The sequence below is a fragment of the Poecilia mexicana genome, unplaced genomic scaffold (assembly GCF_051168715.1).
Source record: "Poecilia mexicana isolate PSO_F unplaced genomic scaffold, ASM5116871v1 scaffold_15, whole genome shotgun sequence".
Classification (NCBI taxonomy): Eukaryota; Metazoa; Chordata; class Actinopteri; order Cyprinodontiformes; family Poeciliidae; genus Poecilia; species Poecilia mexicana.
In genome coordinates this window covers 30,509,246-30,534,940 of record NW_028263384.1, presented here as the reverse complement: position 1 = coordinate 30,534,940, position 25,695 = coordinate 30,509,246, and the positions used below count along the sequence as shown (strand labels likewise).

The 25,695-nt window shown below is 44.2% G+C and overlaps 3 protein-coding genes across 8 annotated transcripts in view; 2 read left to right on the top strand and 1 right to left on the bottom strand.

The window, feature by feature from the left end:
• The first annotated feature begins 1,151 nt into the window (after positions 1–1,151).
• Positions 1,152–11,610, top strand: LOC106903853 (NLR family CARD domain-containing protein 3-like). Of its 5 annotated transcripts, none has more exons than XM_088013377.1 (11): positions 1,163–1,291; positions 1,484–1,589; positions 2,751–2,870; positions 4,581–4,700; positions 5,039–5,149; positions 5,711–5,916; positions 6,026–7,865; positions 8,286–8,459; positions 9,731–9,904; positions 10,612–10,785; positions 11,026–11,610. In XM_088013377.1, exons 2-11 carry the CDS (start codon positions 1,495–1,497, stop codon positions 11,033–11,035), a joined length of 3,024 nt encoding a protein of 1,007 aa, XP_087869503.1. In that variant the 5' UTR covers positions 1,163–1,291; positions 1,484–1,494; the 3' UTR covers positions 11,036–11,610. The 5 variants fall into 5 exon arrangements, with proteins under 5 accessions (XP_087869505.1, XP_087869503.1, XP_087869502.1 ...); XM_088013376.1 differs by having other exon boundaries at positions 6,023–7,865; XM_088013378.1 differs by lacking the exon at positions 2,751–2,870 and having other exon boundaries at positions 6,023–7,865.
• Positions 11,611–12,567: 957 nt separating this feature from the next.
• On the bottom strand, positions 12,568–16,382 carry LOC106903852 (very long chain fatty acid elongase 6). The gene is made up of 4 exons (XM_014967865.2): positions 16,240–16,382; positions 15,147–15,278; positions 14,423–14,574; positions 12,568–13,823 (listed from the first exon to the last, which is right to left on the bottom strand). The coding sequence occupies exons 1-4, from the start codon at positions 16,341–16,343 to the stop codon at positions 13,402–13,404; spliced, it is 810 nt and encodes a 269-aa protein (XP_014823351.1). The 5' UTR covers positions 16,344–16,382; the 3' UTR covers positions 12,568–13,401.
• A 3,206-nt stretch (positions 16,383–19,588) lies between these two features.
• psda (pleckstrin and Sec7 domain containing a) overlaps positions 19,589–25,695 on the top strand; it is a 40,239-nt gene continuing 34,132 nt past the window's right edge. Inside the window, exons 1-3 of one of the 2 annotated variants that reach the window (XM_088013355.1) lie at positions 19,589–20,356; positions 20,542–20,834; positions 21,815–24,110. In XM_088013355.1, the coding sequence (XP_087869481.1) occupies positions 21,828–24,110 (2,283 nt within the window). In that variant the 5' untranslated portion in view covers positions 19,589–20,356; positions 20,542–20,834; positions 21,815–21,827. Of the gene's footprint in view, positions 20,357–20,392; positions 20,835–21,814; positions 24,111–25,695 lie in introns of those variants that run through there. The other variant, XM_014967857.2, reaches the window with a different exon arrangement.

Here is a 25,695-nt window from a genome sequence, read left to right as displayed (position 1 = left end):
CAGTTTATAATCTGGTTATAATCCAAAATCTGATTTCATTCTTTTTCCTTCAAAACCATTTATTATGATTTCGCATAATTTATTATTTGCTTATTACTAAATACTTCAGTTTGTGTTGGAGCTATTTATTTCTTTATCCATTTAAATTTTTGTTAGTTTATTCTTAAATGTATATATTTTTAAATTATTTACAGAGTTTATTTGTAGGTTAATAATTGTTTTTATTTATTTTTTGCTTTATTATTTTTCTTATTTATTTTCTAAGTAAGACAGGAAGTGATGTGGGTCAGTCCACTTTCTGTAAGTGCAGGTCCTGGTGAAGGACCAGCAGCATTTGGGTTTGGGGCCGATGGTTTTTACAGAGAGGTAGCAGAGAGCAAAGGAAAGTTTGAACTCTGTAATTATTTGCTGAAATGGGAAAATAAACCACCCAGAACAATCTACAAGTTTGGACATTGAACCTTCTTTTGCATAAAGAAACTTGAGCCCAGAGCCTTAGTGGCGTCTTGGTGGAACTTTCAATGGATGTTTGGCCACTACAGTTTGTTTTGCCATAATTTAGTATTGTTTTATTCTTGTGGCACTATTTCTTTAATATTTTTTATTTTTTATTCAATTGCTCTTAACTGCTACCAAAGGAAAATAATAAAAAATATACTAAATGTTAAGTTGGATATATTTTAATTGTTACTACCATGAGATGTCGGCTCAGCAGCATCTTTATGTTGTATAAGGGTGGGTGGGGTTAAGGTTTATGTTGTATAAAGGTGGGTGGGGTTAAGGTTTATGTTGTATAAAGGTGGGTGGGGTTAAGGTTTATGTTGTATAAAGGTGGGTGGGGTTAAGGTTTATGTTGTATAAAGGTGGGTGGGGTTAAGGTTTATGTTGTATAAAGGTGGGTGGGGTTAAGGTTTATGTTGTATAAAGGTGGGTGGGGTTAAGGTTTATGTTGTATAAGGGTGGGTGGGGTTAAGGTTTATGTTGTATAAGGGTGGGTGGGGTTAAGGTTTATGTTGTATAAAGGTGGGTGGGGTTAAGGTTTATGTTGTATAAAGGTGGGTGGGGTTAAGGTTTATGTTGTATAAAGGTGGGTGGGGTTAAGGTTTATGTTGTATAAGGGTGGGTGGGGTTAAGGTTTATGTTGTATAAGGGTGGGTGGGGTTAAGGTTTATGTTGTATAAAGGTGGGTGGGGTTAAGGTTAAGTTTGGGTTTTCTACATGTAAACAAGGAAAGGGGGCGGAGCTTCAGACGACCAGGAAAGTGAAAGTTAGAAACACGAAGAGAAACGAGGTGAGCTCCGTCTAAACTTTAAACTCTGTTTTTATATAAGAGACGGAAGGGAATAATTGAACTATTTTTTTAAATTTACTTATTTACTTTATTGTTTTACTCTGTAGATCTTTATGTGGGTGAAACCTTTGCCTTTCCTTATCTTGTGACTCGATAACATTTTGGTTCTGGACTCTTGCGTTCTGCTGTCAGACTTACTGAAGATGAGAGATTCTGAGGACGAAGAGGCCCGTCTGCCTGGACAGCCCAGAGGTCATCAGCGAGTCTTCATGAGCGATTCTGGATCTTCAGACCCAAAGTAAGAGACGACCTCTGCAGCAGCTCAGCTAAAGGCGATGTAGCTTTCTGGATTCATCAGAACTGTTAGCATAGCTTCTTACTGACCAGCTTTAAAACCATCCTGTAGGGCAGCATTATGTCTGGTTATCTACTAATAAATGCTCAGTAATTTGGATCTTATCAGGAAATAACAGTTAAATGCTTTCAGTTTCAGTTCTGATGGATCCCTGCTGGTGAGGTGTGCTGCTAATAAACACATGAAGCCTGACATTCTCAAACAGCAAATATACAGAATTAACTCAGACAACTTCTCTCCAGCATACAAAAAAACAACGCTAACCTTCAGGAATGCTTTGTTTAGGACATTATCAGAGGCATCGTCTCTTCTTGGGGAATCAGTGCTTAAGTTTCTTTTCTGCAGCAGCTCAGATAAACAGATTCAGGATCATTTTTATCAGAATAAAATCACCAAACTGCTGACTGGACGTAACCTTTCGTGTGGTTTCTTTGAAAGTCCAGCGTTTTACTCAGCGAGCAAGTAAAAGACTAGAGTTTAGTTCTGCAGCATCCAGGGGGTTTCCACTGTGGTTCCTGGGAAGTGTATGGAAATGTGTAGAGCAGTGCATTCTGGGACTCGGAGTTTTCCCATCCTGTGGTGTGTAGTTCAGTCCTTGTAGTTCCCTCTGTGGCCGGACCAACATGTTTTCGCGAGATGCTGAAGCTTCAGCAGAGTTTTCCTGGTGGGTTGGAGCAGAACTTCAGCTCTAAGTCTGAGGTTCTGGTTCTGAACCTGGAAAAGGTTCTCCTGGGTTAGGGTTCAGCCTGTAGAGGTCATGGCACCAGGGCCTGCTGGTTGTGCCACGTATGAGGCTGAAAAGTGAAAGAAAAAGCTTTCTCAGCAGCAGCAGCAGGACTTTGGACCCGTCTACCCTGAAGTTCATTGTCTGTAGACTCTAATTAGTGGACTGATTGTTTTACAAGTAAATCTCAAGTCTTTCCACCCAGTACAGAGCTTATGTGAAACTATTCAGATGAGCATCTTACATCTGCAGTTAATGAAAGAGAACAGATCAAGAGTTTCACTGTAACATCCAGAGCTTCGGTGTCTTGGGGCTAACATCTGTTTTTATGAAGGAGCCTCAGCAGAACGTTGCTGATCTGTGTTGATCTGTGTTTGCAGAGGTCAGCAGGTCAGAAGAAGGCCGGAGGCTCCTGGATCTCTGTGTCCATCTTTACAGAGTGACCAGTCCAAAGGAGAAGTTATTTATTTCCACAATGAATCTGGAACTTCAGACCCAAAGTAAGAAACAGTTTCTACTCACATACTGTAACTTCATCTCACTGACTTTATTAATCAGTGAATTAAGTTCAGATTTTTACAAGTTGGATATTCTGACATGAACTTTTTCAAGAAACCAATCTGCTAAAATTAAGATTAAAATAAATTAAATAAACCAGAAATAGAAGGAGACCAAGAATAAAACGTAAACTCCATCTTAACAAACATAAGTCTGATTAAATGTTGGTTTATGCGGTGGACTAATGTATTTTATGGAGCTGCTTGGCGACGGAGTTGGTTTCAATGTGCGTCACAGTGACACTCAGTTCATGTTTCTGTTTCAGATCAATAAAAATGACCAAAAACTGACCACTGAGTCGTGCAGACTTTTCATGAAATCCTTCTGCCTGTTACAGCGTGAGGTCACTGTCCACCTTTTGTTCCTGATAACAGGTACTGACAATGGGTGGCAGTTAAACGGTTAATTTGGCAAAAATAAATCCCATTATTTGGTTTCCTAAGTATAAGAACTCAGTTAAAATCATATTTTCAGCTCAGAATGGAAAGAGCATCTATGATATATTGAGGCCTTTGTTCTGGGAATATCAGTAATCTGTATTTTGAAATGATAAAATGAAACCCATTTTGACCACTGGTTGAGCTCCAGAGGTTCTGTACATCCTAATTCTTCACAAAGTTGCTTTCCTGAATATAAAGGCTTTTATTTTATAGAGCATTTTGAAAGTCCAGCATAGTTGTGGTGCCTCGGTGGCGTAGGTGGCAGAGCGTGGCTCATGTTGAGAGGCTTCGGTCCTCAATGCGGATGCTGCAGGTTCCTGCCTTTGCTGCATGTCTTCCCCTTCTCTCACAACCAGCTTTCCTGTCAATCTACTATTAAATAAAGACCAAAAACATTTTTTAAAAAGCAAAAGACTGGGTTTCCCAGAGCACCCGATGCTCCTACTGCGGCTCTTAAGGAGTTCACCAGGTTACTCAGCGAATGTTTAAAAAGTCCTTTTCCATCACAGGTACAGTTATCGCGCTCAGCCTCCTTTCTGTTGGAGGCTGAGCGCCAAAGACAACTCTCTTCTCTGCAGCTCAGAGGCTTACTGTGGAGTGATATAAGCAATTGATGTGCTCCAGAGCAATAAATGCTGGGAGATGTAGTCCAGTTAGTTTGAGTAAAGATGGCAGTCCAACACTAACTATAGTAATAGGCACATGTCTTGAGTCCAAGTCACATATATTGATACGTATGTGTGGCTGCACCCTGTGATCCGGGCATCGGTTCTGGTAGAAGTTTAGAGGTGGAGAATAATGGCTGCCTCCATTCATTGCTATGGCTGGCCCCCATTAGTCTCTTAGAGTCTTCGCTCACCCCCATCTTGGACCAGGACTTGGTAGAACTACCAGTCTTTCCACACACCTGATTTTTGCTCCAGGCCTTATCAGAGTCATGGCTGGGAAAGGTTGGCTCTGTCCAACATGCATCACCAGGGTTGAAGGGTTTGGTGATCCAACCACCTTCTCTTCACAACAGCAGAGTTTGTTGAATTTCCTTCAAAATAACCAAATATTTGGCCCAATAGACTTGAACCCTCCAAGGGCAGCACACCGCTCCGTTTTCAAAAACACATACAAGCAGAAGAGCATTGCATGATTTGTTGCATGTAGGTTCTTTTAGGATTTTCAGTACTGTTTGCCTCGCTTGTTTCATTTCTGTCCTTACAGAGGTCAGCAATTTAAAAGGAAGCCAGCGTCTCCAAGATCTGACTGTCTGTCCATGAGGAGTAACCAGTCCAAAGGAGAAGTGATATATTTCCATGATGACCCTGGAACGTCACATTCAATGTAAGCAACTTTCCCCCCTAAACTTCTACCTTGATTAAAAAACCTTTCTGTACTTTCCATCTGTGATATTATATCTGTTATCACCAAACTTCTACCTTGGTCTGTTTACTGCACCACTGCTCTGTGGTGTTCATGACTTCCCTGACTCGGCCGATGAGGCTCAGTGGTGGAACCATGAATTACCTCAACCATCTCATGCTTCCACCTGAGGGGCAGGAGAAATAAAAACATTCAAAACCGTTTTCCCAATAGTCCAACTGGGTCAAGAACACCTTCATTTATAAAATGACTATATAGAGAAGACGATTAGTGACCTTGTTATATATCTATGCTTACAGGACCCAGCAGCACAGACAGACTGGTTGGTCTCCAGACTGTCTGTCTGTGAGTAACCAGTCCAAAGGTGAAGTTATCTATTTCCATAATGACCCTGGAGCCTCAGAAACAATGCAAGTACTGGTTTACAATAAGCTACCATATTATCTTTGGTCCCACAAGTTGATTAAAGTTATTTGTCAACCTGCCAGCTTTATCATCTTGGATAAAAGATTTGTGCTTAAAAGCAAAAACACATAAATAAGCCACGTAAATAAGGATTTTTTTTCTGTGTGTTTATTTAGGTTTCTGTGTTCAGTTGAGTCTCTGTTGTTCTGCCTATCCTTGATTGTCTCCAGCTGTCTCTCGTTTACTCCCTGGTGTATTTAACCCCACCTGTGTCTGTGTTTCCTCTCCTTGTCATGTTGTGTCACCTGTCATTGTCTTTGCACTGTTTATCACATGCTACCGGCATCTGAGCTCCTAGCCTCTGCTCACCTGTGCTGCCTGGATTTTTGTTTATTTCACCATTCGACCATCATTTACTCTACTACCTGGGTCCACTACATCTATCCTCGCTCCGTTAACAGTTCTTAGCTGAACTGTAGCATTAATGAACTGTAGCAGGTTGCTAGCTGTCAGCCTTCCAGGGCTTTGCTGTGTTTTGTTCTTACTGTGTCTTTTTATGCCTGTAGACAGAAGAACCATCCCGTTGATAAGATCCAGCTGTTATGCTGTGCGTTGTGCCAGGACATCCTAAAAGAACCGATCTCCATGAATTGTGAACACCAGTTCTGCAGACAGTGCATAAAGCCTTACTGGGACCAGTTCATCTCAGCAGGTAACTCCTTCTGTCCCCATTGTGGAGAAAAGCCCAGAGCTGGACAGCAGTCTTTCCCAGGTAAGACATCTGTCTACTGATGGACTCATTTCTGTCAAACAGAAATATTCTTAACATTATTAAACAATCAATATGTTTTCCCTTAATTTGTCCTCTCTTTTTTCAGCAGATGTTGGCCTGCAGGGGGTTCTAGAGGAACATAAGATCAGTCTGAGGAGATGTGAATGTGTGACTGAAGGAAGTGATGAAACAGGAAGTAGAACCCTCCTCAACAGGATCTACACTGATCTCTACATCACAGAGGGACAGAATGAAGAGGTTGATACCCAACATGAGGTGAAACAGCTGGAGAGAGCTTCCAAGATCCAGAACCTCCATGGCTCTCCCATCAGGTGCCATGACATCTTTAAATCATTCCCTGACCAACATGGAGCCATCAGAGTGGTTCTGACCAACGGCGTCGCTGGTGCTGGTAAAACCTTCTCAGTGCAGAAGTTCACTCTGGACTGGGCCGAGGGCTTGGAGAACCAGGATGTCAGTGTGGTGGTTCTGCTGTCGTTCAGGGAGCTGAACCTGATCAGAGATCAGCAGCACAGTCTTCTCTCGCTGCTCCATGTTTTCCATCCAACACTCCAGAAGCTCCCAGCAGAGCAGCTGGCTGTCTGCAAACTGCTCTTCATCTTTGATGGCCTGGATGAAAGCAGACTTTCACTGGACTTCAGCAGCAGGCAGCTGGTTTCTGACGTCACACAGAAGTCATCAGTCAACGTTCTGCTGACAAACCTCATCAGGGGGAACCTGCTTCCCTCGGCTCTCATCTGGATAACTACCAGACCTGCAGCGGCCAATCAGATCCCTCCTTCATGTGTTTCCAGGACAACAGAAGTACGAGGCTTCACCGACGCCCAGAAGGAGGAGTACTTCAGGAGGAGGTTCGGTGATGAAGAGCTGTCCAGCAGAATCATCTCCCACATCCAGACCTGCAGGAGCCTCCACATCATGTGTGGAATCCCAGTCTTCTGCTGGATCACTGCTACGGTTCTGGAGAACATGTTGACCTCAGAGCAGAGAGGAGAGCTGCCCAAGACCATGACTGACATGTACTCACACTTCCTGCTGGTCCAGACAAAGAGGAAGAACAACAAGTACCATGGAGGACATGAGACAAGTCCACAGGAGCTGATGGAGGCTGACAGGGAAGTTCTTCTGAAGCTGGGGAGGCTGGCGTTGGAACATCTGGAGAAAGGAAACATCATGTTCTACCAAGAAGACCTGGAGCAGTGTGGTCTGGATGTCACAGAGGCCTCAGTGTACTCAGGAGTTTGTACAGAGATCTTCAAAAGAGAGAATCTGATCTTCCAGAAACCAGTTTACTGCTTTGTTCACCTGAGCATCCAGGAGTTTCTGGCTGCAGTTTACATGTTCCACTGTTTCACCAGCATGAACTCAGAGGTGATGGAGAACTTCCTGGATGATATCAAAAAAGGAAAACCCAGCAACTCAAATCCATCATCAAGTTCTAGAATCAGTGATTGTCCTAGTCAATCTATAGATCTGTTTCTGGATCAAGTTCTGAGGAGATCCCTAAAAACCATGAATGGCCACATGGATTTGTTTGTTCGTTTCCTTCATGGCCTCGCTTTGCCTTGTAACCAGAGACTTTTGGCAGGCCTGGTGGCTCAGACTAAGACCAGTCCAGATGCCATACAGAGAGTCATCAACAACTTGAAGAAGACAAGCTCTAAAGACATTTCTCCAGACAAAGGCATCAACATCTTTTACTGTCTGGTGGAAATGGAGGACCATTCAGTTTATCAGGAGATCCAAGAGTTCCTGAAGTCAAAGAACAAATCAAAGTGTGAACTTTCTGAGCTCCATTGCTCAGCTCTGGCCTCCATTCTGCAGATGTCAGAAGAGGTTCTAGATGAAATGGAGCTAGTGAGGTACAACACGTCAGAGGAAGGACGGCGCAGACTCATCCCAGCTGTGAGGAACTGCAGGAAGTTTGTGTGAGTCAAAAACCCTGAAACCCCAGAATACCACAGCACATAGGAGTTGTGGTCTGAATAATAAATTAATTTAGATTAATTTATTGTTCAGTTATTATAAACTGCCAATGAGTCAGATAAGAACAAACTGTTAGTGCAGTCAGAACATCAGCATCCCTAATGTTTTCATGTGTCAGACTTTTCAGCTGGTATTTAGAAAAAATGTCATGTTTAGTTGGAGAAATCAAAAAAACCTTTCGAAAATTGTTGCTTAGACAACAGAAATGACTAGAAATAATTTCTGCAGAGGCTTCTTGGTTATCAGACACCTTCTTGAGCAGGTGGCACCTTCTAATAAAGATTTCAGTGTTTAACTGAACTAGAGAATCAAGCAATGATCTGAACCCTGACAGATGTAGGGTCATGCATGTCTCTCTCCAGGCTGACGTTCTGTGACCTGTCTGAGACTCACTGTGAAGTTGTGGCTTCAGCTCTGAAGTCCAGCCCCTCCCATCTTGAAGAGCTGGACCTGAGCTATGGCCGCTTGCCCCGTTCAGGACTGAAGCTTCTGTTTGCTGGACTAGAGAGTCCAAACTGCAGAGTAGAGAATCTGAGGTAATAAATTAACGGCTGTTGCTGCTTTTAGATTATGTGTTTATTAACATGTTAGAATGCTTAACTTAGTTTTTAAAATCTAAATCAAGAATATTCTTGATCATTCTGCTGAATTTATGTTTACCAACACATTCTTACATACAGTTGTTAAAAAGAAATCAGTCACATTCAGTACCTTCGATCCCATTCAAGAGTCAAATTTTGTTTTTACTTTTATTAAAAATCATTGAACAAGCACAGATACAAACAAATAATTCTTGACAGGGTATTTTTCACAGAATTAAACATTTAAGTATTCAATCACTGGAGTCCACCCAGAAAAATGTCCATTTCATCTAGAGGTTTGCAGTGACCTGGTTCATTGTCAAAACTTGTTTCAATCTATGTGTCCATGCTTTTTGAGTTAGAAGAGATAATTTCCTCCACTTTGCTGTAGCGACTAGCAAGAGAATGTGCAGGATATACCGCAGGTCTTGTTGGTTAAAGTTCCTTAAACAAATATTATAGAATATTTAGGGATGTCAACACAGTATTTTTCTGTTTCCCTTTTTATGTCTTACCAATATTGCCGTAGTGGACAGAGCAGTCACAAACGATACGAGTGCTCTACTGTCATACCACAATTTCTCTCAACAATGTGGTGGCATGCTTTTGTAGAATTTGAAGAGAACCAGGAGGGTTTGAAATTGCCTTAATTTTTTCTTCCAGTCAAATTCTTCATAGGCCAAATTTCTCTGGGAAATGAAAATACCCATAAAACAGACAACCTTGTGTAACTGGACTATCAGTGATCAAACTGGAATAACATTTGGACAGTATGGCTCCTTCTGCAGAGGGCTCTCTGACGTCACATTTTCATGTAATAAAGCTCTTCCTCTTCTAACTGAATCTGAAAATAGGTTAATGCAGTTTGTTGTGGGATTAAAAGTTTTTATACCAGCTTCCTGTAGTTTAGCCATTCATGGCTGGCATGGCAACAAGATGATGCTTTTAATCAACAGCCACCAAAAACATCAGACATCAGTTGCAGCTGGGGTCAAAGTGCACCATTTTATTGAAAGATATCTGCTTGCTGTCACTGTTGGACACATTTTGTCTAGAAAATGGTTTCTGGCTTGTGGATAGAATATGACATGGAGTCTTTATATTATATTTCATAGACACTGGCTCTCATAAAGAAACAGGTTAAATAATAATCTGTTGATTTAAGATGTAAAAGATGTGAGTGGGTGAGTATGTACATTATGTAACCTGTGTTCTGATTTATTTAGGCTGATAAACTGCAGTTTATCAGAGGGCAGTGGAGCACATCTGGCCTCAGCTCTGAAGTCCAACCCCTCCTACATGAAACATCTGGATCTGAGCAGCAACAGGCTGAAGGATGCAGGCGTGGAGCAGCTGTGTGGGTTTCTGCAGAGTCCTTACTGCAAACTCCAAACACTGAGGTAAGACGAACTTCAACCTTAACCTGGCCAGAGAGTCTGCACACTGTTTCTTTCAGGTGAAAAGTATTCAGTCAGGATATAATAAAAATGATATTAACGTGGAGCAGATATATCACACATGTTAGAATCTAGTCATTCACTTTATCCTAGATGGGACTGTTATCAACATTGTGGAATAAAGTTGAAGGGTTGAAAACTACAAAATCTCACAAATTAACCTGGTAAATGGTTGAAAAAAGATTATTCTTAATATTAATGAAATTACTCTCTTGTAATTTCATTCATGGTGGATTTAAAAAGCGAACTCTGAAAACTAAAAATGTACTTTCAAAGTAAAAGCACCATTACTGTCTTTATATTGGGTACTGGTTAATTATTGAATTGCTATAGTAATGTTCAGCTGCATATTTAATACCAGGAAAATAAAATGTGACCTTTATGTTTTTTATACAGGTAGACCTCATAATTGATTTAATTTCATGTAGGAACAAAAACCAACAGACTAAACTCATGTTCAGAGCTTGTTGGATTATTGAGATGAACAATATTATACAAAGTTAATAATATAAAGCAGGATAAAAACATAATATAACCCAGCAGAACAAAACCAAAACTCAACATCAACTCAACAGTTTGTCAGTAGTTATTATTTTACTGTATTTACACATAAAGTGATTTTAAACGCATTGAATGTTTTTTTTATTCAGACTCAGGAACTGCAGCTTGACTGGGATCAGCTGTCTGTGTTTGGTTTCGGCTCTGCAGTCCAACCCGTCCCATCTGGCAGAACTGGACCTGGTTGACAACAGGCTGAAGGACCCAGATGTGGAGCAGCTGTGTGACCTGGCAGCCAGTTCAGACTTTAGACTGGAAACTCTCAAGTAAAATACAAGTTCTGCTTTTTCAGTTAGTGGTTAAATAAAAGCAAATGAATCTGGATTTAACAACAAACTAAAATTCCCCTGAGATTTCTTAACATAACCCCAAAAGTCAGTCATGCTGGGAGTTGGCATAAAAATGAAATGATGAATTTCCCTGATGTCTCTACTGCCCCCTGGAGGACAGCTGCTGAAGTGATTATCTGTCTTTTATAACCAGTTTCTTCTTTTCTTCCACTGCAGATGGAAATAGTGATTCTTGCAAATAAAACACTGAGAAAGAAAGAACCAGATGACATGGAGAAGCTGAAGCAGCAGCAAATGATCTGATTGGTCCAGAGAAAACCTGGGAAGATGAGCAGGAAAGATGTTCATGTTCTGGGTGTTTCCATTTCACTTCAACCATGTGTTTTTACCCCAGTGGTGTACTTTATCTTATTTGACCTCATATTAATGTGTATCATTACTGCCTGGCTTACTTTGCAGAACTTTTTTCTTTTGAGGGGCTTTAAACGTCTTTAACTGGATGAAAAACAAACCAGAAACTTTTTGACCTGAATGTCAGACAAAATAAATAAATGGTTAAGAAATGAACAGTGGTGAAGATGTTTGAAGACAAACGGTTGGAAACATGAATTATCATTTCTAGAATCAGTGGTTCTGATTGACTCCGAGTTTAATCAGAACCAGTGATTAAAACTTTTAATCCACTTAAATGACACACTACTCAGAAACGACATTTTTTGTCTATTTGATGTGATATTATGGGATGTTTTGCTCTGCAGTGTGATGTCTAGATGTAATTTCAATAAATGGTTGATTCTATAATTCTTTCTCCTGATTTTTAATTTGATGCCTCTGAATCAAACTGTTGTTCTTAGTAATATTTACAGTTCAGTGGGTTTATGAAGTGCACATTTTGCTGACCAGATTTTAGGCATCAATCTTTTCTCAATTGTAATTGGATATTCTGAGCAAAACAGATGAATTGAGACTAATTTCAGATTTCTGACAGATTTAAGTGTCAGTAATACAACAAATAACTTTTTAGTACATTTCACAATTAAAAAAATATATATATATATATATTTGAACTCGAATGTAACCAAAACTTCAGGAGGATTAACTTTAAAGTTTAACACCGTTTTGGTCTGAATGTGTTTAAAACTTCACGTCATCAGAACTCAAAGGATTCTGAAAATACTGGGAAAATCATGAAAAAGAAACTTTTGAGACCAGCGATTTAAAGTTAGTCCTGGTGATTCAACATCTGCAGGTTTGAAGCTGCAGTGACCACTGGCTCCACCAGGGGGCGCTCTGCGCCTTCAGAGTCACAACACTAAAACGGAACATTAAAGTTTAACAGATTTATATTCTGAGTTTTCAGATTAAACACGAACCCATGGAAACACCTGAGACCTGATCAGGTTTGGGTCAAATGGCCGAATTCCCTCCGCAGCCATTCAGCTCTGGACGGGCCTGGTAACGAACCAACCATCCGACTCAGTGTTGGAGCAGGACGGCGGCTCTGGGCTGGACCCGAGCACCGCTGGTCCAGATAAACCAGATTTATTGATTCCTTCTGGTGGAAGTGAGGATGTTTTGCTCGTGAGTCGGTTCTGCTGGATAATGAGACCAGAAAATGTTCATTATTCAGATTTGCAGTAGAACCCAGTTTGTATTGATCAGGTTTAGCGGCTCGTTTGGCTCCAGATCCTGAAAATATTTCAAATGATACCAGATTCTGTTTCATGCAGATGAACCAAGCTAGAAAACCCCCCAAAATGAACAAATTGAAAATGTCATTTTATTACATTTTTAAACAATAAATAACCATAAATATCCCAATTTCCCTCCCAGGAAAACGTCCAGGTGATCATTTGGTGGAAGATCTCGTCTTCGTCATGGACACCAGCTGTGACGTCAGCTGCTGGTTTCCTTCAGAACTCCAACCCGTTTCCACAATCACACCGACCAGAACCAGCTCCAACACGTGAGACCCCAACAGGATGAGCTTAGTCACGTGAGACATGTGACCTTCCAGCAGCCAATCAGCTGCCTTCATGCCTCGTTAAAAACCAGGAGCGCGTTGCTGAGCTGAATCTAAACCGGTTCTTTTGGATCGGTTCCAGAATCAGAAGTTTGACACTTTAAAGACAAACTGATGGAAATATTTACAGAAGTAAAAGTTTAAGTTCCAGTTCTGACCCGGTTTCCTCTCGCCAGCCAAAATGGGTTCACCAGGAAACAGTAGAACCAGTGTATCGGACCAGACGGGTTCTAATGGTTCAGATTGTAAATATATATATTTTACATATTTCAAATATTTTGGAAATGAGGCTGAAGGTAATAATGGTTCAGAACATTTTCTGGGTCCAAAGCTGATAAATTTAAACAAAATATCGTGAATATTTTCGGACCTCTGTTCAGCAGCTGAGCTTTATGTTTGTTTCTTTAGATCGGAACCATCTTTGGACCTGCAGTCAGGAATCAGCGGGTCCTGAAACGCTCCTTCACTTCCCAGACATAAATGAACTCCGTCTTCTGCGCTGGTTTCCCTTCATTTGCTGCGGCAGCGTCAGGTCAGCTCAGCAGCGCCGCCCTCCGGTGCGGCAGGTCCTACTGGCTCTTGGCCTTGGCTTCGCGGCGCAGGTAGGTCTGGTAGAAGAAGTTGGAGAAGAGCAGCAGGTAGCTGAGGTACATGAGCGTGGCCCAGGTGATGTTGTCCATGCGGGACGGACAGTCGCCCTGCTGCATCCAGCGGTACACCAGGCCGCTCACCGTCAGCCCCATCGCCATCTGGGCGATCTGGGCGCTGGTGATGACCACGGCGAAGGGGCGGGGCACGCGGAAGCCGGCGGCGCGCGCGGCGTAGTAGCTGTACATGAGCGCGTGCACGGTGTAGTTCATGGTCATGAACCAGCCGCCGCCGGCCACCATGTCTTTGTAGGAATACCAGGAGTAGAGCAGCACTGTGATGTGGTGGTACCAGTGGAGGAAGAGCAGCTTCTGCTTCCTGAGCACCACGAACGCCGTGTCGCCTTGGAGACGGAAAACAAAAAGACATTAATGACTCAGCAACTTTAATGGTGCTTAGTGGTGGGCACCAAGAATTTAGCTGCGCTAACCCAAAATCGCTAATCAGACGTCAATTCTGCCAATGCTATACCAGTAGTGGCTAATGCACTACTCCAATATGGTAGCTAGTGAAAGCTAATCTAATGGTAAAGCGCAAAATATGTTAATACCCACATATTTTTGTCTTCACCCCCTTCAAAATAAGAGCATGAATATAAAAATCTATTTGAATTACTAGGTCGATAAAAGTCTGACTTGATGTTTTGGTTAACTAAAAGTTTAACAGTCAAGGGAAAATAGGTTTAAGTGAAGCTAAGTGTTTAGTTAGCCAAAGCGCTAAGCTAAAAGTTGACTCCAGTGTTAGAGGAGGTGTGGCCACGCCACATGTGGGTCACATGGTCAGAATTAATGCAGCTGCTTTGGACCCGGTTACCCTTCATATTCATCTTCCAGAACATTTTAAATCCTGCAGATTAGAAGTGGCCCAAACCGACCCGATCCGCTCATAGAACTGAACCCTGATCTTCTGGTCCGTTTACGTTCTGACTGAGGATCAACTCACCGAGTTCTGGAGCCTTGCTGAGGACGAAGGCGTAGGCCCAGAACTTGCTGACGGGTCCATTGTAGAAGCTCTGGTCGCAGATGGAGCGTCTGAAGCCGCTGGTGCTCAGGATGTGCAGCATGTAGGACCCGGTCCGGATCGCTCCGATGATGCTGAGGATAGAACAGGAAACAGAGCCATGAGGACAGGAAGCCACAGCCGTGGAGACAGGAGCAGCAGCTGGTCACAGCTTCCAGGAATGCATCAGAACCGAAGAGTTCACAGAAACTTCCTGATGACATCATCTGATCTCAGAACCGGTCCGACACCCGACCCGCCCAGCGGGAATCAGAACCAGCCGGACCTCTGGTTGATATTAATGTAATGAGGCGGGGTCACAGGTTGGCCCTCTGGGTCAACAGAACCGACTCCAGATGCTTTGAAAGGAACCTTTGTTCTGAACCAGGTGAGCCGACACCTCCACTCACTCCAAACAAAACGCACCTGAGCTGCAGGTGTGGGGCCCGTTGCCATGGCAATGCGTCAGCAGCACTAACTCGCCCAGCCAGGAATCCGGGTGGGGACCCAAAGCAAAACCTGGTTACTATGGAGACGGGTGTAGTGTGGAGGGAGGCGGCGTCCCGCCTGGTTTCTACTGGTTCTGGATGGACTTTGGCCAGATGGAGCTGCTGCAGCAACAGCAGGTGATGCAGCACCACCTGCTGCAGGTTCCAGGTGTTCTTACCTGAACACGGCCAGGCTCAGCGACCAGAGGACCAGCGGCAGCCGCAGGTTCAGTTTGGGCCGAGGCTTCATGAAGTGCTGACCTCCGAACACCAGGGCGGCGTACAGCACGCTGAACATGAACGACTTGTTCCTGCGGGACAGAAGGAGAGTCATTAGAATCATCAGAACCAGAAGACCCGCAGAGACCGATCAGAACATTGTGAAAAACCTTCCAGGTTCTCAAACACGACCCGCTTTTGACCAGATCCAAGTTTTGGTGGTTCTGTCCATGAAAAAATATTGGACAAAATCCTGTCAAACACCATCACGTGACTTCTCGACAAACTTGAGGCGTAGCCAACATTGTAAACATGTTTTGATGTACTTCCGGCGGATCGGTCATTCCAGCACGTTCCGTCCAGGTTTCATCAGGACTGCATTCCGGACAGGAACCGGTCCGACCGGATCCACGAATAATCACATACCGGGTCTGTGACGTAACGGCGCCTCACCTGCCGCCGCCTTCCTCTGACCGCAAGTGCTTACATAACGCCTCGGGCTGACTCAGTCCAGCCCCTTTAATCCGTTCAGCACCGAACCTCATTCATAAATCGGGGGCATTTCCAGATTTTAGACAGTTCCGTTCTCAGCCTCAATTACTAAAATATATTTAATATTTATCTGAAATAGTGACGTCAGTTCCTCCATTCGGCTTGAGAAATGGACCTGTAAAGACCCCCAGCAGCCCCATACACAGAAAACACACGAGAGGATTATTGACTGTGTTGCTGTAGCAACGGATTCATTGGAGCAGTTTCTATTAAATCAGACCGGTTTCAGTGAAACTGCGCCTTAATACGGACTTCTCGGTTCCGAGTGGGTCAGCCGAAACAAGGTCTTGACTGGGTCGGTAGTTAAACCACCTGAATCATTGTAGATGGATGTAGTGTTCTAAATTTAAGTCAGTATTATTTAAAGAAGTGGAGATTCTTAATGGAGTCAGGAACTTTAAAGGTAGATGTTCCTTCTCCTGACCCTCTGACCCCGCTGGGGAACCCGAGAGAAGAAGAAGAGCAGCAGCAGAAGAGAAGAAGAAGAAGAGCAGCTCTCACCAGTTCTCCTGCATCCACTGGATCGCTCCGCGCTCATCGAAGCGCGTCTCGAAGCTGAACGCCACCAGCCGCAGCTGGAGCTCCGACTCGTTCATCTGCAGCATCGTCACCAAATCCTGGAGGTCCGATCCGACCAGAGCGCTGCTTCCTGCGGTCTGCCCCCCTCACCTGGCCGCCTCGTTATAAAGCCTTGGGGCGGGGCCTCCAGGTGAGCCATGACGTTTCGGTCATTCTCACCAGGTGACGTCACCGGTCCGTACGTGTCTGCCAGCAGGACGAGATGAAGCTGATTTTGTCAGCCGATGATCTGTTTCACAGAGAATCTGAAAACAATATTGATCCGATCTTTCTGATCAATATTAATGAGGAGATCAAAGCTGGTGCTGAAACGGAAATTAATCATCTCAGTGTTTAAAACTTTCAGCTTTCATTTTTGTATACCATGGTGTCCAACATGGGGGCCTTGGGCCTCAAAGGGTCAGCAGATAAAGCTGGAGGTCCTGAGATCGTCTTAGAGAAACGTGAAGCAATATTGATTATTGGTGCAGCGAATGATCAGAATAAACTCTGATATCTGAAGGTTGATGGTGATTCTGAGTCAGTCGAGGTTTTTAATCCCTGCAGATCGGGGAGGAGGCTCCAGAACACCGACCAGAACCAGGCAGAGCGACGGTCAGAGGAAGTTATGAAGCTCCGGTTCATTTCATAGTTTAGCTTCACTAAGGAAAAATTTAATATAATTTATATTTCATAAAAGCATATTGTGATACTTTGTTGTTCATTAAAATGCAGATTTTAAGGCCCGACCAGAAAGCTGCAGTGACCCGGTGACCCCCAGGTGACCCCAGGTCAGGTAAACGGTGACATCACCAGAGCAGCAGGAAGAGCCGGCTGACGTTCTGATGATAAAACCAGACCGAGACATTTTGGGTCGGATCTGCAAAAAATCCTGACAGAAATATTTAGAAAGAAAATTATTTGATCAAAATTGCAAATATTCCTTGTTTTTAATTGTAAAATAATTTTCTCATGAGCCAATAGTGAAACACTGAGTCAGAGAAATTATGCACATTTTATTTAGAAAATCAGATTAAGAGGAAAATCATTTATTCTCAGAGATCAAGAGAGAAGCAGAAGAGGAAGAGGTGAAACTTGAGCGATTCTCTGTAGCGTCTCTTCGGTCGCAGGCTGCAGACGAGATCAGGAACAGAAAAACACAGAAATGTTCTGCTCTTCACAGTAAATAAGATAAAGTTTTATTTTATCATAACATAGTAATTCAGGCTTTTCTTCAAATTAAATATATAATAAATATAAGTATAATTCTAACAAAATATGATGTCCACAATAAGAAATGGAATGAAAAAACCCCATTTATTCATTTCAAAGAATCTGACAAAAACATACACTGCCTCTTCATTTTAATAATCAGAAACTCTTCAGAAATTTAAGCAGATCCTCCGTTATATTTTTACTTTTGCTGTAACAGACCCTTTACTAAATATATTTCAATATATTTTTGCACGTTAAAAAAATGGTAGTGTTTATCTTAAAAGGCACACATTATTTTTTTATTTTACCCTTTTGTATATAAAGTTATTTGTTTTAAAGGTTTTGTTGGCTCTAGTGGCCTTCATCCGAAAGTAGTCCGACAGGAAAGAGGTTTTAAGAGAGGGGGAAGACATGCAGCAAATGTCGCCAGGCTGGGAATCGAACCCGCGACCACTGGCATGAGGACAAAGGTCTCAACACCTGAGCCGTTCCTTGAAGATCTTCTGTTTAAAACCAGACAGATCCTGAAGTGGGGAATGAGCGCCCCCTGTTGGAGCTCAGCAGGAACTACAGCTTTCTGAAAGCTGGGCTGCTTTTACTGTTCAGCAGGAGGAAAATAATCCAGATTCAGATCATAGGAAAACGGTCCAGGATCACTTTTATAGGCGGATTTAAGTTAAATATGAATTATTAAGCTGTTATGAATCCAAACATGTTAATTTTCAATAAACTCTGAATTGCTTCCTGAAAACAGTCAAAGGTTTTTGTGACTTTTCGCTCAGGAATCAGTTTTCTAAACAAAAATTAAATTCCCTTTAAAAACATTTTTCCTGTTCTCTGATTGGTTGGTCTGCCTGACGTTACGCTACGTCACTCAAACGATGCGGAAGTTGAAGTCACCGTGGAGAAGGTAAACTAAAGTGCAGCAGCTGCCTGGAAAATATCAATAAAATCAAATAAAAATTTGATTAAAGAGTGAAGCGGAGGGCAAGCGGAGCGCCAAACGGAACCAACGGGCCGTCCTCCCGTTCTCAGCCGGGTTTCTGCTCTTTCTCCCCGCGAGGCAACGCAGATTACCGTTATTGCCCCAGCTACCCTCTCTGAGCGGTACCGACACCAGTACCGGGGATGGACCTGCAGAGCGAGTCCATATCCGCACTTCTGTTTTCTTCCAGGGGCTGCTGAGCCCCCAGCTTCTGTCCGCTGCTGGAGGTAAGACACCACTGCGCGGAACTCGGTTAAAAGACATCAAGATTTCAGTTTATTCTCGTGTTTATTGGATTAGACCTGCGGCAGACCTCCGCTGCAGTCTGGGTCGGTATAAAAGTTGTTCCTGAACAATTCGGCGCTCATTTAACTGCACTAAAGAACTTTTTCTGGAAGTAACATTCCCACTTTTTCAAACCCTGGTGTTGTTGAAGAGACGGTCCACCCTGCTGAGCGCCTCCAGCAACAACCAGGAGTTCCTGGAAATGTCCGCATTAAAGTTGAGCATTCAGAGATCAACTGCCAGCCGAATCATAAAACACACTTTTATTAGACAGAATAATGTCAAACAGCACACATAGTGCAGCTCGGTTCCGAATATTACTGTAAAATAATAAAAAGCCCAGTTTCTGAAAGGAGATATTTGCTCCCGAATCCAGCTGAGAAGCGACACGACTGTTAATGGAGCATAAAGAGGAGTTTCGTTTTTAAAATGGTATTTCTAATAATGAATGAACAAATAAGACGGATGGTATTTATAGAAAGATGCCGAACTGGACCGGCTCCATCCGCCTGGTTCTGGGATGCAGGAGGTCCAGTGACCTTATAGAGGACAGTTTGAGTCAGATCAATACACGCCGAGTCCGAGCTCAGCCAATCAGAGACGAGCTGTTGATGACCACAGGAAGTGTTTAATAAAGACTGGTTCTGATCATAATGCTCAGCTGGTTTCAGGGTCCAGTCAGAGGAAGAGCTGAGGCTGCTCCTCCTCTTCCTCACCTGCTGCTCTCACTGATTTCACCTGAATTATCATTAGTTCAGGTAATGCTACAGTTATTTGCTGTTCCTGTTTAAATCTTTTATTGTGTTGTTTTTTAATTGTCCAATATTCAACTTCATTTTTGGGGGAAATTTCTGTTAAAGTTTTAGTTTCAGCTTTTATTCAATTTATTTGATCAAGTTTTTATTTATCCCAAAGGTAAATGATCTTGTGTCATCTTTAAGAGTCGGTGTGGATGGTGATGCTGTGGGCAGGAAGGATCTCCTGTAGCAGTCAGTGCTGCAGCGAATCAGAAGAAGGCTCTGGCAGCAGAAACCAGATTCTTGTTGCTCTGCTGATCCACTTCCTTTGCTTTTGCTGCTCCTCTTTAAATCTGTCTGGATAGAAAAATGTTAGAGATGGTTTTTAATGTCCTTTGTCTTTTTGCATCCATGAAGCTCCTCAGGATCTGGGGTCAAAGTTCAGGTGTAATTTCAGTTTTTGAGATGCTGATAAGCTGATGTAAAAATATAACAACATACCTTGTTGCTATGGTTACGCGTCATAACAACTGGGTGAAAGTAAGCATTCAGGACCAGAGGGAATAACAATCCAAACGGCAACGACTCAACTATCGTCCAGAAGAACCAATCAGAACCAAATGAGCCCCTGCTGCGCCTAAAAGGAGGGAGTCACCATAGTAGACTTTGGTGACTCCATAGTAGACCAGAGTTTGCCAGCAGCTCCAGGTGACCCCGGTGACCCTGGTGAGAAGGTTAATCTGGGATCAGATGTTCTGCAGAAACCAGCAGCCACCAACCTGACAACTGCTTTCACTTCCAGCTTTCTTCAGTGACCTCTGACCTCAGCTCAGCTTAGGTAAGCTTGTTTTCTGATGGTGTGGTCAGTAGCGTCTCATTCTGACCAATCAGGGACTCGATTTGGGTTGATTGGTGCCAGCCTGCATCTGATTGGTTCTGCCTGGTGAGGCGCCCTCAGCCAATCAGAATGCAGCACAGTGACATCACAGTTCATTGATATGAGTGTTTATGTTTCCTGATCAGGTCTGTAGTCCCACCCCATCTACCCAGTCATTTGCTGAAGCAGCCAACTCAGTTGCTCATTGGCTGGAGGGAAGGTGGGCGGGGCTAGCATCTTTTGGAGGAAGAGGACGTAGAGGAGGAGTCTGTAAATCCACGATGAGCCGGCTCTGTTGCAGACAACAAGTGTTCAGAGAGGAAGAGGAGGACGAAGAGGACGAGAAAGACCAGGTTACTGAGGAGAGGAAGGAGGAAATGGAGGTTACCACGGCAACACAGGAGTCGTCACTGCAGCAGTAAGGACAGAGGACACTCAGGTAAGGTTACAGCTGCACATGTGTCTGCATGCAAAGATGTGCGTGTGTGTGTGTGTGTGTGTGTGTGTGTGCGCGTGTGCGTGCGTGCGTGTGTCAGCCCCTGAATGATGCATGCTGGGAGGAGGAGGGGATGGTGAGGGAATCCTATTAGCAGAGTCCAAGAAAAGTAGGGCTAACTGCTTATCAGACCAAGAGTACACAGACACACACACACAGTGAAAATCTTCTGCTCCTCCTGGGATCCAAACCTTCCTGGTGTCTCTTAAGGTGGTCTGGACTCTGCATTCCACCTTAAGGGTTCTGTTTGTTGCTTGGACCTTGGTTCTGGTTTGACCCGGTTTCAGTCCAGTTCATGTACCTGACCATTCTAAGCAGAGTTGAACTCCTCAGCCTCTTCCTGTTTCAGTAGGAAGTTGTTTCTCTACCTGAAGGTTTGGACCTCCGGCCTGTCTCAATGGTCAGGGACCAGTATAGCTGTAAGCCAGGGTCAGAGGTCAGCGTCTGATAAAAATGGGTCAACTCAGACAGACGTCACACAGTAAATAAAGTTAACAATAAGCGTTACTTCCTGTCAGTCAAACCAAAGTATCTGGACAGGAAGTGAGGGATGTAGACAGGAAGTGAAGGATGTGGACAGGAAGTGAAGGGTGTAGACAGGAAGTGAAGGGTGTAGACAGGAAGTGAAGGATGTATACAGGAAGTGAGGGATGTGGACAGGAAGTGAAGGGTGTAGACAGGAAGTGAGGGATGTGGACAGGAAGTGAAGAATGTGAACAGGAAATGAGGGATCTGAGAAGCAGCTGAGAAGTCCAACCTGTGGTTCTTGTGGATTTAGACAACTGCTTCAGACATTAGAAGTCTAGGTTTGGGTGTAAAGAACATCTTTTAGTTCAGTCTCAAACACGGAGAACTTTGAGCTCAATGACTTGATGAGTTGAGATGTTGACTGACTTTTCTTCGGTTTGTTTTTCTCGCTGCAGGTTGTAGGAGCTGATGGACAATGGACCTGCTGCTCTCTCGACCAAACACCATAGGCTTCAGGGTTCTGCTGGGTTCATGGAAGTCCAGCACCCCGCTGCGTATTTAGCTAGCAGGAAGGAGCAGGTTGCTAAAGTGGCCACTATGTCTCAGCCAGGTAAAGTTCTCCACCTCTATGTGGAAGTCCGGTCCGTTTCGGAAGACGACGAGAAGTTCCTGGGCCGAGGCGATGGTGGAACCAACCAGTTGATGCTGCAATGTCCAGATCTCGTCTCTAACTCCCAAAGGAGCTCCAGCCAGTCCAGTCCAAACCGGAGTCCAGATCTTTCTCCGGAGGTACAGCGCTGTTCAGCAAGGGCGAACTACTGTTCCCCTAAGTCTTCTTCTAGGCATTCAGTCAGCTTCCAGCTCCAGAACCCTCACTCCTCTGCAGCCCAGTTACACCATCAGGAAACTTTGGATGAAAGTTTTGATCCCTCCTTTCAATCTTCTACATCTTCACACTGGCTGACTGTCCCCTCCACCTACACCACCCATCCCAGGTCTTGTGAGGTTCCAGAGACGGTGGATGAAGATGGACAGATGTCTTTGGTGTCCTTTGGGTACATAGAGAAAGGCAGCATCAGCAGCATGGCTGGACACCAACAGGATCCTAACAGAAAATCGGAGGGCCAGCACCTTGCTGCTCATCTGACGAAGAGGATGAGTGACCCAATATGGTACGGCGATGAAACCTTACATGGCAACAGCCACCAACAGCAGCCAAGGAGAGACTCCTCATGGGGGCAACCCTACCTTTCAAAGGCAACCATGGATGCAGTGGCCAGAGATGCTACCCACCGGGCCTTAGAGGAGTTTGGGTCTCCAGAACTAAGACGCAGGTTTGCAGTCCATGCTTCAGGGAGCCACAGTCCATCTTTACCTCGACCCTCTCAGCCTCCTCGCTGCCGGTCTTTGGGAGGATCGCCCGTCCTGTCCCGCAGTACTTTGACCCTACCGTCCAGGACTGAACTCCTGGAGATGGATCGAAGGTTCTGTCATGGTTCAGTGAACCGATTACCCAGAAGTCCTGCATCTGACCGCCTATGTGCTCAAACCGGAGATTCTTTCTACTCAATGGCCCGACCACAAGGTCTTACTCAAAGCCCACAGAAGTCCTGGCTGCATGAAGATGGTCACAGGTTGCCCTATAAATTTCACCCCCCATTACCTGCAGGAAGACCCACAGACATTCAGCATGAGATTCCTTTTAGGACTGAGCACCAAGCTGGGAGGTCCTGCCATGGTGTTGGAACCAGGACCAGCACCTGTCATACTGCAGCAGAACCTGTGAGCTTCAACTCCAATGATCCCCGCAGTAGGAGTCCGTACCATCCGTCCCGCTGTAGCAGCAGAACCAGCGATGCAAACAGTCCCATCAGTGACAGGAGGAGCATCTCTCCATACTCCATCTCTGATCTGGATTGTAAGGTTTTTGGAGAGTCCAACAGAATCTCTGCTTGTTCTGCAGAGAGACGGTACAAATGGACCCCCTCTCCGACTCCCTCTGACGTTGATTCTGTGAGATCTGAGAGTCCCAAACTTTCAGGGACGTTCCCAAAAGAATCTCCTCTATGGCAATCTCCCCTTGAGGCTTTGCAGACGGAGAACTGGAACCAGAATCGGAAACCAGAAACATTGGTACCTCAAACGAAACCAGGATGCATTTCTCCTGGAATATCCAAAAGAGCTCTACCAGTATCTCCTGCCTTGCTAAGTAAGTTGGATCGGGTACCTGCTTCCGGGTCGCCCATGTTGGATCCCCGACTGACGCGGACATCGTCACCATCTAAAGATGGATCCAACTTGCACCGGTACCAGTCGACCCAGCACACCAGAGACCATAGACCTCTGGTCCTGGAGCAGAGGCAGCATGATGGTCTGCTGGATGGGTCACCAGCATCCAGCCCCGAGGTCCCCAGAGGAAACGCATCCAGCCAGAGGGCAGAGTGTCTGCCGGGGAGATGGACCTCCAAAGGACAAACTGTCCATCAGTCGTCTTCTGGAGTTCACACTCAGAGCAGCGATCAGCGCTGTAGACCGGATGCTCGAGGAGTCCATAAACAGCTGGCCCAGGAGTGCCAGCTGCTGGTTCTAGGAATGTCCAAGAACCAGAAAGAGACTCAGGATCATGGTCCACCCCCGGGGACGTTGTCCTCCAGTTCCAGTGGGGTCACAGGAAGCCTGGGACACAGCGTGTCCCCTGAAACCTCCAGCCATTCCAGCCATTGTACTACGGACGGCGGTTCTGGGATGCAGGTTGGCTGGAGGGGATGGGAGAGGCGGGACTGGTCCACGGTGTGTTTGGGGAGAATGTTAGATCTCAATAAACCTTTATCAGAAACAAACATATTTAATGTTTTCCTCAGGAAGCAGTGTTGGACCTCCTGGTCTGCTCACTGCCCTGGTTGGGATGGACAACGGATCTGCTGTCCGTCCTCACTATCAGGACACACATCATTCACTAATATGGAAGTTCGTTCCAGATCTGTGGTGCATAGAAGCTGAATGCTGCTTCTCCTTATTTGGTTCTGGTTGTGGGGATGCAGAGCAGAACCAGAACCTGATTGGTTCTGGTTGCAGGAATCAAAGCCACTAAAAGCCTGGATGAGTTTCTCTGATCTGAGACTTTAGTCCTCTGGTCCTGAATGTTCTGCAGCTGCTAGAAGGACCACTGAGGAACCGAAGGGTCAGGTCAGAGGTCAGCCTGATCTCTGGTTTCCAACTGGAAGAACTGAAGCTGACTATAGATCTATAACTGTAGATCGTTCTTCTTTAGGTCCAATAATAACTTCAGTTTTGTTTCTGTTCAGCTGCAGAAAGTTTTGTCTCATCCTCACATTTATCTGTTCTCAGCATCTGTTCAGTGATTGGATGGGGTCAAAGGTCACCTGGTGACATCATAATGTAGAGCTGTGTATCATCTGCGTCGTCATGGTAACTGATAGGGATGTGCCGATCAGGTTTTTTCCTGCCGATACCGATACCGATCACCCATGAGGGCCGATACACCGATACCGATCACCGATACCGATCACCGATACCGATCACATAATTATTTTATTTATTTTTTTTATCATAAACACTACCAGTTACATTATGTGGAAAAAGGAACCATGAATTCACCTTAATTTAGACAAACACTTGTTTTTAATAACTTTTTCCAAGAAGAAAACTAAACAAAACAGGCATTGTGCAAATTGTACTGCTATTGATATACTATCTTTAACAGACTGATAACATATGAAGGCTCTGAAGAGGCTAAATAACGCAAAGAGCCAAAATAAAACCTCTCAACATTGCCAAGAAGTTCAAGTATAAAACTTAACATTCAAAGGCAAAAACAGGTTCCATTACAATAAACAATCCAGAGTTACTGAATGAAAACTTCCTGTTAGCATGGCGGCTAGCTGATTACTGCTAGCTCTGATTGGCTGTTTCTGACTGAGCGGAGTAATTATGCAGATCAGGGAGGAGATCGGTTCTTTTCTCAGAGATTATCTGTCTCATGTTAGGACAGCGAAAGTTTTAATACGTAGGTAAAATGTATTTTTTAAGTTAGATGCTGCAGCTTTAAGCAGGTTCGGTGTGAGAGTCACTACCAGGTGGAGCAGAAGCGAAGCTCCGTCTGTCAGATATTACTACCTGTAGCGTAGCAGCGGTTCAACAGGAGAGCAGAACCAGCGTCTGACATCGCAGCTCGAAGACTTAAATAATTTTCCAGGTTATTTGTTTAGCTTTCTGACCGTCATGCTAATCCGGGTGAGTGTTTGTAGCTGTGCGCTGCTTTACCTGCTGTCTGATCCTCCGTATGTCTTTTTTACTGCAGTGAGCCTCGATGCAG